Source organism: Lactuca serriola, chromosome 4, assembly GCF_051521515.1.
Source record: "Lactuca serriola cultivar US96UC23 chromosome 4, Lser_US96UC23_V15, whole genome shotgun sequence".
Taxonomy (NCBI): domain Eukaryota; kingdom Viridiplantae; phylum Streptophyta; class Magnoliopsida; order Asterales; family Asteraceae; genus Lactuca; species Lactuca serriola.
In genome coordinates, this window is record NC_136411.1 from 32,422,436 (window position 1) to 32,434,498 (window position 12,063).

A 12,063-nucleotide genomic window follows, 5' to 3' on the forward strand; every position below is an offset into this window, starting at 1 on the left:
GTAACGTCCCAAAAATAAGACCCAAAAATTTCATTTTTAAATTGATAAAACTAGTATTTCGGAAAACATCATCATAAAAATACAAATGAAACAAAGGTATCAATCGTCACATCATATCAGCATGAGTTAAGAAAGTGCGGAACGAGGTGGTGTGTGCCCTGCAATCATCCAGAGCTCTTTAATTTGAAAACCGAAGTACCTGAAACATAAACTGAAAACTGTAAGCATGAAGCTTAGTGAGCTCCCCAAAATACCACATACCAAACATATAAATGGGCCCAGCCATGGGGTTCATTCCAACCCCAAAATCAAGTATGGCCCCCCGCCCAGGGGTATATTTCAACCCGAACATGTCACAGTGGGCCCCACCCTGGGGTATATTTCAACCCAATCATAACATAGTGGGCCCTGCCCTAGGGTATATTTCAACCCAAACATAACACAGTGGGCCCTACCTTGGGGTATATTTCAACCCATACATAACATGTATCACATAACATCTATCATACTACATAACCAAATAATAGGGCCGACCTTGGTGCCTTCGACCCATGGATATGGTGAGAAGACTCACCTCACACTGCTGAAACAAACAGAGTTGTTGGATGACAGATCCCCGAACTATCAAAGTCAAAACAACACCCAATCAGCAACTGGGTTCCAATCCATAACCTTAAATCCATACTAAGGGTAAAAAGACCATTTTACCCCTAATCTAGCTTAGCCCAATACTAAGCCCCAAACTCACAATCTGAAAGGCCCAAAGGCCAATTAATCAACCAAGGCCCAAATGTGGCCCAATTTTCCAAGTTGGGCCCAAACCCCTTACGTGGGCCTTACCCTAAAGCCCAACCATTCTTCCTAGTCCAAAACACTTGTACTCAGATGACCCATTAATAGTCCAACACCCAAGCCCAAAAGAAAGGCCAAACTTGAAGCCTAAAATGCAAAATCTCATTTGACTGAGTACACCCCACGTACTCAGTGGTTATGCTAAGCATACGCCCAAGAAACCCAGTACACGTCGCGTACGAGGAGGTATGCCCGTGTACTGACCCTACCCACAACCAACCTAGAAAACGTCTTAATCCCTTAAGACAAGATGTCCAAAACCTCAGAATAGCTAAATATAAGTCATTTGATCCATAAAGTTGAAGGCTTTAAACCTTTTCATGGCTTAATGAAGCCGACCACCAAAGATGAACTCTAAGGGTCAAAATCACTCCAAAATGTCTTAAAACTTCTTAACCTTAAGACCTTAGTCCAAACTTCAATATCTGACTCAAAGGGACTTCTTAAGTCATAAAGTCCCTGACTTTATGACTTAACATGACTTAATGGAACCCAAATCAAAACCCCAAGTCCCAAGCTTCACCAAAAGACTACCAAATCATGTATGGAAGGTTTATACTCATCAAGATCCAAACTTTATGACTCTATAACCCCAACAAGGCCAAATATATAGCTCAAAGGTTATGGAGTAACTTCTACTCACAAAGAACCACCACAAAAGGACCAAAATCATAACAAAGTGCCACCTAGCTAGATCTACAAGAAAGAGTTGCCAAGGTTGAGACTTTTTACCTTTAGAAGTTAGATCTAGGTGACCAAATCCTGGATCCAAAATCTCCAATTCAATAAATGACTCTGCAAGAAGTTCCTTCTTCCTCCTCAAGCACCAAAAATACACATAAATCACTTTGAAATGCAAGAATCAATCAAATGGAGGCTAAGGGTCGATTTCTAGGGTTTAGAGGGATGGAGGCTGAAGATATTAGGATTAGGTTATGAGATAAGGAGCTTAAATATGGTTTGGGTCTGATTGGAGTACGCCTAACGTACTCCGCAGAGCATCCGCGACCATCCTGGTCAGTATGCCCAACGTACGCCAAGGTACGCCCTACGTACTACCCTTTTCACTAGTACGTACTGTGTACCCTTTGTGTACGCCCCGTGTACTCGACTAAACCTTAAAACCACCAAACATCATAAGGCCATAACTTTTTCGTTATAAGTCCATTTCTGGTGATACTTATATCCACGGAAAGGTAACGAGAATCCCTACACTTCTATCAACTCATACTAGCCCTAAGACCTTTTGAACAAAAATCTAATTTCCACAAAAGTCCGAGCTGACACTTTACCGAAATACCCCTAGGCTCCAAAACACGAACCGAACACCCATATCACTTCAAGTACATCACTCGCACCCAAATGGGCCAAGATCTCACTTATTCAATGGACCTAAGCCTTATGATGACCGATCTTCGGGTCGTAGCCTCGAATTAGGAATCGATTTGAATCATGGTGTTACATATTAGGGTTTGGGATTCACGTGATTACGTCTTGCGTACCATATGTACGCTCGACATACTCAAAGGATAACCGAAAACATTTTCATGCAGTATGCTAGTATGCATGCCAAGTATGTCCACCATACTAGCCTAGACCTGTTTCCTTCCTAACTTCCAATGGTCATAACTCTCGCGCCCCAAATCCGATTTCGGTGTGCTTTAGATGCTCAAAAAGGTAATGAAAAACTCTACCATCCCATATAATCTCCTATTATTTAAAACTTCCAAACTAGAATTCTTATTTCAATAAAAAGGCCTGAAGCATCACTTTTACCATTATACCCTTGGACTCCAAAGCACAAACTGAAATCTTCGCTCACACAACCTATATAATCCACACCCAATTGGGTCTAAAACCCAAACCCTTTAAAGTCCAAGGCCCTAACTTGATCCATTAATTCCCATAATTACCGTAACTAGAAGTTTCTCGAAACCGGATGTTACAGTTTTTCAACTTGGACAAGTTAATAAACAATATGATTCGATATACATAAGTTGAACCTAATCATAAATCATGCACTAAGTTACATAAGCATAACAAAATTAATACCAATACTCATATATCTTTAATTGAGCATTAACACAATAAATTAAATAAATCTCAATAACCAAATATCAATCAATCCTTCATTATAATATTTAAAAAATATCAAATAATCATAAAGGGTTTAATCCCAAATATTGAAAAGAACACATAGGAGATCAAAAACTTGACTAATTGTAGACAGAAAAGTAAATAGATCGATAATCTAATGATTTCTTCTCTTGATCTTCAGATTTTTGCATCTACATCAGCCTGCCGACTGATATAACCTTCTAAACTCTCAAAACAACCTTCTCTGGATGTTTCCTTTTGTATTCCCCTGTCTCTTCTGATTGTTTGCCCTCATAGACGAAGTTGGGGCTCTATTTATATCTTTTCAAAACCGACCCAAATCTCGGCACGACAAAATATTCGTGGCGCGATTTGCATATATTAGAAAATATCTTTGAAATCTTCATTAATTATGGAATTATCATTAATTAAACTTTGCTTAATCTTCAAGCTACAAATTTTCTCAAGAATATACCTTTATATCTTCATAACCCTTTCCGTATTTAACTCCAACTTTATTGCACCGAATTCAAAACCAATTTTGGAAAAGATAAAATCTGAATTAGAAAAGAGGCCCTTATACATGAGTTGTAGGAATTTTGTCTATTTTCCAAAACATATTTACGCTGGTTAAGATATGACCCAAACATTGCAAAGGGGTCCATCAACAAATTTATAGTTTAGCAAACATTTTCCTATTTTTGCTCCAACTCATCAATTTAGCTCCATATTAGCTTATTTTCTCTCCTTTTCATCAACATGGACTTTTACTTACAAAATATAAATATAAAGTAATTAAACACCTTTTGTCCTATTTTAATTATAAAAATTCCCATAAAATGTCTATAAAACATGTACTCCCTCCGTCCCAAAATTATAGTCCATCTTTCCTTTTTGGTTTGTCCCAAAATAATAGTCCACTTCTAAAAATAAATAACATTTTTACCAAAATACTCCCTCATTATTACTTAAACAACTAATCATTTAATGGAACATTAAATGCAAAGTAAGGACAAAACTTTCATTTTATTGTATAAAGTTAGTGGTAATTAATGCTTCCTTAATCTTTGTGTTTTTTGTTTGTGGACAATAATTTTGGGACGGAGGGAGTATAATTTAGCACATATCAATCCTAATATCCTCAAGCACTATTATGATGGCTTTTTCCTTGCATCAACAAATTATACTGTAACACCCTGAATGTGATGGATTTTAAGCATTCTAACACTCCTATGGTGTACATGCAACCTTATAAACCTTGGATCTATGTTTTCTCTATTATACATGCAAATATTCAATATTCCAAGGTTTCATCCTAACTAGCATAATATGAAGCAACTATACTACAAGAAACTAGTAGAATGACATACGCTTGAAGTCTTGAACCTTTAAGAGCCTAGTGCCTCAAGTGTTGCACCTCAAATGGTTCACACAACACCAAGAACCCTTGGAATAACTTGAGAATAAGGATACTTGCACCAAATCGGTTTTGCCCTCTGTACACAGACTAGTGCCTAGCCCTCATTTTATGAACCATAGACCTCTTTATATAGTGTGGAGGATTAGGGTTACATTCATGTAAACCCTAATACCCATGACCTTTCATTTCCATAGGATCCATGGGTTAAAAGCTCCGTGGACGATCCATGCAAGCTTAGCCCAACCTAAATGAACTTGGCCCACCATATATATAAGAGTCCATATTTAATTAGTTCTTTTTGATCACTAAATTAATTCTTGATCAATACTAATTAAATAATACGATTTCATATTAATATATTAGAACTTATAATATAATAATATAAATCACTAGTATCCTTTTTCTCATTTTGTCTATCCAATTGTTCCGATGGCATGCATTCCAAATGGACCATGCCAAATCTGGTCGAGTATACCAATTATAGTTATGGACTTAGACACTAATCCAACAGAATGTAGAAGGCTAATTAAGAAAAGATAATTACCATTTAAGAAGTCAACTCGTCGAGTTGGAGGAGGAGAACTCGCCAAGTAGGATTATATTGGCATGTGGGGAATTGAAACCAACTCGATGAGTTGGGGAGGACCAACTCGATGAGTTGGACTGGGTTTGGTAAACCCTAATTCCGGTATTTTGTACCTTATTTTAGGGACTTAACTTCTAGGGTTGGCCTCCTTACTAGCCTCCCTTGCCCAGAAGAAACCCTAGAACATCCTCCCTCCTTGTTCATGGAGTTTGTGAAGCTTTAGAGTGATTCTTGAAGGAAGTCTTGAAGAGAGAAGTATCAAGTGTGGAGGAGTGATCTTGGAACCAGAAACTCTACATCAAGGGCTACATCTTTGAGGTATAAATTCGCAACCTTGACATGTAGTTTAGTAGATCTCATTTCTTGTAGTTTGGGGTTGATTTTGGGACTTTGTATTGTGTATCCAAAGAAGAGAGGTTTCCAGGGGTTGAGGATGTAGATCTCGCCCCTACATGACCTCTAGAGGACTAAAGTTGCAAACTTTAATAGCCTCCATGTCCCATTCATGGAATATGTCCATTAAGAAGCCAAAAATGGACCTTGGAGAGTGTTGCAAGCATGCATGGATGTAAAGTTGGAAACTTTACATGATTAAACCACCATAGGACCTTAGATCTGTGTTTTGGGACGTTGAAGTGAGAGTTTAAATGCTTAATAGGTCAAGACCTTCCTTAAGGATCTAGGGTTTGGGTTTAGAACTTATTAAATGATCCTTGGGGGTAAAGTTGGAAACATTACCCTTCTAGACATCTCTAAGGATGAGAATCTGAGGTCTGGAACCTTTGAATTCAAGAAAAAGTACTTAATGCATTAAGTGGGTTGCAGACTGAAGAACTCGACGAGTTCATGAGTGGACTCGACAAGTTGGTTTGGGATTAAACCCGATTCTGTTGGAAACAGAGGAACTCGACGAGTTGGATCACAACATTGCAATTCTGGAATTGGGATGGACTCGACGAGTTGATGGGTAACTCGATGAGTGGGTCAACTCGGAGCGTTGACTTTGAATTTGACTTTGACCAGGTGTCGACTACGGTTAATCATTCAATATTTTAGGCCTTTTTCGATATTGGGCCTTCTTGGGTTGGGTCCATGATGGATTGGGCCTTATTGGGTTTTGTGGGCCATTTCAGGTTTGGGCCCAATTTGGAAAATTGGGCCATTGGTGGACTTTTATGGATTTTGGAGTTTTGGGCTTGTTTGGTGTTGGGCTTGGGCCTTAGTTATGAATCTTGTTGGACCAGGGGTAAAACGGTCATTTTACCCCAATTACGGATTATGGATCATGGTTTGAGACCTAATTGCTAATTGGGTGATATTTTGGTATTAACAGCTCAGGAAGTGGATAGGGCAACAACTAAGGATTTCATTCGGGAAGCTTCTGCATTCGAGGTGAGTCTCTTCACCATACCAATGGGTTTAAGGCACTAAGTTCGACCCATTTATCTAGTTGTGATGATTATTGCGAATGTGCTATTGATACATTATGTATTTATGTGAAGACCATGCGGGGGTTCCCATGGCAAGTAGTTATATATGTGGTATGTGATATGTTAATTGTCTTTGTGATACTTGCATGGAAGACCTCGGGAGGGGGGGGGGGGGTTACCGAGGTACTAGGGTGTAAGACCTTGGAAGGTTTCCATGGCATCCTTAGTCAAGACCTTGGGGGGGGGGGGGGGGGGTCCCAAGGAACTAGGGTGTAAGATCGTGGAGGGTTTCCATGGCATCCTTAGTTAAGACCATGTGGGGGTTCCCATGGCAGTAGGATAAGACCATGTGGGGGTTCCATGGCACCCGGAGTAAGACCCTGTAGGGTTTCTAGGGCATCCTTATATGTTTGTATGTATGATTTATATAACAGGGGCTAAGACCCTGGAGGGTTTCCAGGGCACCCGGAGTAAGACCCTGGAGGATTTCCAAGGCATCCCTATTTGTTTATATGCATGACTTGTGTAGTTGATATGGATTATGTGTGTAAGACCTTGGAGGGTTTCCATGGCTTCCTTATATGTTGATATGCATGGCTTACGTGATTTATATGCTTATGTGATTATGCGGGGTATGCTCTGGGGAACTCACTAGCTTCGTGTTTGCAGTTTTGTTTATGGTTTCAGGTATCATTGTTTTGGAAAGGATGGGCTCAGCTTGATCGCAGTGCACAAACCCATGTTTTCCGCATTATGTGATTTTAGGGTGAACTCTGATAAATGTTTTTAATTAGCAATGTTTTGGAATACTTGGATTTAAAGATATCTGTGTTTTGACTATAATAAAAAAATGAAATTTTTACCCTCGATTTTTGGGTTGTTACATATACCATTTGATTCTCTATGAAATTCCATTTTCTATTCGTGTCATGAAAATGTGTTAGCCACGAATTTGACATAATACGATTACACGATGAGAAAAATAAGTTTTACCTCAACTTTCAAGATGTATTCGTGTCGTGTATTCGTGTCATGTCGTGTCTCTCACATATTCGTGTATTCATGTCTGAAATTGCCATGTCTACTTATGGTATTACCTCATTTCACATCCAGTCAAACAAAGGCTCATTAACTTGATTAACATAAATAGATATTGTACTACCACTCGTATACCCATTATAAAAAATCTGATGTACTCCACTTCATCTTACAGCTTTCTTAACCCCTAAGATAGTGACTCACCGGGAACACAATAATACAAAGACTCACATGGATCCTTAATCACCTTCATATGCACATCCTTCAAATCTTCGATAGACAAAGCTTCGTAGTCGCAAATCGAAATTGTATTAGTCGTACTCTACATAGTGTAGAGGATTGGGTAGGAACACCCCATGAAAGTGGATATCGACGGGAAACTCTAATTTTCCTTGTCCTTCAATCTTCATTACGAAAATGATTGATTTCAAGGGTTTCTAGGATTTTGTTCATTTTAGAAGATCATGAGTGTACTTTCCTTTCCAACTACATACGTTTCAAAAAGCAGAAGCATGTATGGTCAAGAATGGCGGTAACTAGGATTAGCAAAAAAACGTTAGTTTTCAAAGCACTAGATGACAATGATTTCCCCTAATTAAATTTCTTTTTCTTTTAAATTTCAATCAATATGTCAAGTAAATATCATGTCATGTAAGCAAAGAAATGAACAAATCGGGAGTATACAGTCATAAAGACAAAATGGAAACAAAAATGAGAATGTAACAACTTAATTGTCACGTTTTCAACTTTTATGGTTACATAATGACATTTTTTAAAACTTCTATGGTAATATAATCATATTAGAGTTTCCATTTTCACTTGAATTGAAGCATAAAAAATAATATAGGATCGAATTTTCTTGAATATTTAATTAAATTTTCAACACAGTAACAATATCTTATAAGATTTATATTTTATATAATCATATAATGTTTAGATTTTTCGTCAAATATATTATTCTTTAGAAAAAAAAAAAAAAAAAAAAAAAAAAAAAACACTTGCCGGATATATGTAAGAAAGGAGTAATAATAACGACAGCTTCACGAGTTGTTCACATCCTATACTATTTTAGAAGCTCCACTCTCCCATCCGATTCTATCTCTGTTTTAAATGGCCAGTTTCTCCCTCACTTTTCCGGCAGCTTCTCCCACCTCCGGCAACCCTCACTGACTACTTTTTTGTCTTCCTGTCTCCTCTGTTCACCACAAGCGACAACACTCTGCAATTTTGTGAACAGTTCCTGTCAATCCAACATATAATTATATAAGCACACTTGAATGGTTTGAAACTACTGTAGATGATTATGATGACGACGATGAAGACGTTATCAAAGCGAAGCTATTGACAGAAGATAAACTGACGATCGCCTGGAAAGTTTCAGAAAAATCATAGGTGAGCGTTTCTTAATTGAATTTGAAGATCCATAAGTAAATCAAAATACAAAAATTTACGACTGATGAACAGATAAATTTACTCTGTTTCTGTTCTAAATTTTCGCTGTGTATAATCAATCAATTCTCCATTTCTTCAATGGCGTAGCTCCTGGTACTCTATATCTATACAATAAATGCGATGAAATTTAGATAAAATAAGAGTAATTAGGTTTTACAGAGTTGACTTCTTTGTATGTGGTTAGGATCCAATTGATTTTTTTTCCCTCTTTTCCTTTCAACACACACACATATATGCAATTCATACGCTCTGAAATTCATCTTTCTTGTTGTTTACCCTTTCGAGCGAAGTTTGGATCTATGATTATCTCGATTCTTTCCGTGTCTTTGTATTTTCTTTTCGCTTGAGTAATCTGTAATCGTATATTCGTATCTATTTTTTGTTTTGCAGTACGAATTGTTATATCTGAAGAACAATAGAGACACACGCGTTTGATTTTGTGTAAGGTAACGTGATGAATAATTTTAGTTTGTTTATTTATTGATGTTGGGATCTGCTTTGAATTTTGTTAGTATATGAGTTGCTAGATCTTGTAAAGTACTGTTTCGTTTGGTTGCATACATCCAAACCCTATGTTTTGGGGTTTTCCATCCACTATTATTATTTTTTTATTTGAATTAAATTACAAAAAAAAATGGTTGTAAGAGAAAGTATTCAATTCAAGTATTTTATCTAAACAGTTTAGCTGTTTAATCCAACCAATTAATTAATTAATTAATTGTCTTTAGTCTCAATGTTCAAATTTTTTTGGTAAGCTACGTAAATCCTTATCATGTTTTTTTTATGTATATTAGTAGTGACTTGATCTTTATTATAATGGTTTGGTAAGTCAAGTGAATATAATATCATGTTTGTCGTTGTATAGTTTGTTTTTTAGCATATAATTTGTTTGTCACCTATTATTTTATATATAAATTCAACCTCACACTTTATTTGACATATGGCACTATGTATCTAATAATAGGTATAGCTTCTCCTTTTGCAATGAAGGTGAATTCATGTCTTGCAAGTTCTCCAAACCTTTCTGAACCACATGAAATGAATTTTGGTAAAAAAAGAAAAATTAATTTTATGATTCCATCTCATTTTATATGAATCTGACATCATTTTTTTTTTGTCAAAGATGAAATAAAGGCAACCATGAAAGAGAGTGATAAAAAATATACAACTCCCTTTTTATCTGATCAAGAGAATGATAAACTCAACTTATGGAACAATAAAGAAGATGAAGATTCAATCAATGAAGACAATTTCACCTCTAATCTTGAAGATGAAAATTTCAAAAAGGCAAAAGAGGTGTACATTGATAAAAAGGTGACAGAATTCATGGCATGTTATGAAGAGAGTGATTTTCATGTTGTTAAGGATATCTGTGTGGATAACGGATTGTCTCAGGATGAAAAGATTGAAATCGACAAGAAAGATCATGAGTTATCATGCAAACATAATACTGATACTGATACTGAGACTGTTACTGTTAATGGAGATAAACATGATGACACGAGCGAAGATTGTTACAAGAACACCGATTTATGTTCTGTAACCAAAGATGAACTAGATACCGACTTTCCTATCCAGAAACATAGTAATGAAGACATGATTGAAGGAAACTTTGATAAAGATATTTCTAGTCAAAATTCATCAAAAGGTGAAGATGATATAAAAGAATGTGGAAACAAGGAAGAAGTTGAGAATGTGTCAGAAGATGATAATGATTTGAAATCTTTTGTGGAATCTAATATTATCCAGACCACTGAAAATTGTATTCATGAGGTTTTGTCAGACACACAGAGTTCACTTAACGACAACATGGCTTCAGCTAACATCATGACGGCTAACCAGTTGCACCGTGGTGGTGGTGGGGAGACAAGTTTTTCATTGGCGGGCCCCGTTTCGGGACGGATAACATATTGTGGTAGCATATCTCATCGATCAGATAGTAGCAACACTAGTGTCAGATCCTTTGCCTTTCCCATGTAAGCTTGCTGACACTGGCACTGACACTGCTGATACTAATACTACTGATACGATACTAATACTGACATTGAAATCTATAATGATGCTTGTTTTGTGTTTGCAGACTACAGACGGAGTGGAATAGTAGTCCTGTAAGGATGGTAAAAGTGGAGCAGAGAGGGTTACGGAAGCATCGGGGATGGAGGCAGGCGCTTATGTGTTGTAAATTCTAATTAAGAGTATTTGGTTTTAATTATAAGTTGTTGGTTTAGTATACAAGATCAAAATCTTAGACTAGTTTCGGTAAATATATACAAAAGCCACATGGATTAGTGGTTTTAGGGATGTTGTTCATGTTTGTGGTTTGTGTTTAGTTATTTAGATGACTGGAAGTTGTCATTTAATTTATTTGTGAGATTGTTTTATTTGTATTGTCTTTGTGAAAATTGATAGGAGGTAGGTAGTTGGTTAACTAGGGTCTATAGGGTATTCGGTTGAGATGGAGATTAATCAGGACCTTAAATAACCATAAAAAAATCATATTATAAAATTTAACATTGATTACAATGAGGGGGGAGATAGAGAGACGCATGTGAAAGGGATGATGTTGTTTGAAACCATGTTGCGAGTAAGTGCAAATAGGGGTGTGCAGAATTAACCGATCCTATTGGAACTGACCAATCTAATTACAAACTGACCGATTGGATTAGATATCCAATTACAAATGAATCCAACTGGATTTGATCGGTTATTGAATCATCATGAGAATCCAATGGATAACCGAATGCCTAATTTTAATTCTATAAATATCCATTATTATTATTATCCATTATTAATTCTATAACAAACATTAATTATGAAAAATATTACCATAATTAAATATGAAATGCATTTATTATGGAAATTATTAATGTATCTTACATTTAATTATGGTAATAATATTTATAATTAATGTATTTTATATTTAATTATGGTAATATTTGTTATAATTAATGTTTTTTATATGTGTCCTTAAGACACATGTTAGAAAATCCCTATAAACTATTCAATAAGAATATAAGTTGAAGACTTGAAGTTAATGTTATTTTGTTAGTCTTATTAACATAATTATGTGTAGTTTTATTTTTAGTTCATAATTATATTTGGTTATTTTATAGAAAAGGATTAGAATTGGTGATACTAGATTATCCAATCAAAAATATCCAATGACTAAAACTGGTTCAATCCAGCAT

The 12,063-nt window shown here is 36.2% G+C and overlaps 1 protein-coding gene across 2 annotated transcripts; it reads left to right on the top strand.

Annotated features, from left to right (window-relative positions):
- Window positions 1-8,458: 8,458 nt before the first annotated feature.
- On the top strand, window positions 8,459-11,277 carry LOC145101284 (uncharacterized). Of its 2 annotated transcripts, XM_079038462.1 has the most exons (5): window positions 8,459-8,815; window positions 9,266-9,321; window positions 9,840-9,923; window positions 9,999-10,851; window positions 10,956-11,277. In XM_079038462.1, the coding sequence occupies exons 3-5, from the start codon at window positions 9,860-9,862 to the stop codon at window positions 11,062-11,064; spliced, it is 1,026 nt and encodes a 341-aa protein (XP_078894588.1). In that variant the 5' UTR covers window positions 8,459-8,815; window positions 9,266-9,321; window positions 9,840-9,859; the 3' UTR covers window positions 11,065-11,277. The 2 variants fall into 2 exon arrangements, with proteins under 2 accessions (XP_078894588.1, XP_078894589.1); XM_079038463.1 differs by lacking the exon at window positions 9,840-9,923.
- The last annotated feature ends 786 nt before the right edge of the window (window positions 11,278-12,063 follow it).

Coding starts and splice junctions, on each gene's coding strand:
- LOC145101284 (XM_079038462.1), top strand. CDS start 9,860: ATGAAGGTGAATTCATGTCTTGCAAGTTCTCCAAACCTTTCTGAACCA. Junction 9,924..9,998: donor ACCACATGAAATGAATTTTG/GTAAAAAAAGAA, acceptor TTTTTGTCAAAG/ATGAAATAAAGGCAACCATG. Junction 10,852..10,955: donor AGATCCTTTGCCTTTCCCAT/GTAAGCTTGCTG, acceptor TTGTGTTTGCAG/ACTACAGACGGAGTGGAATA.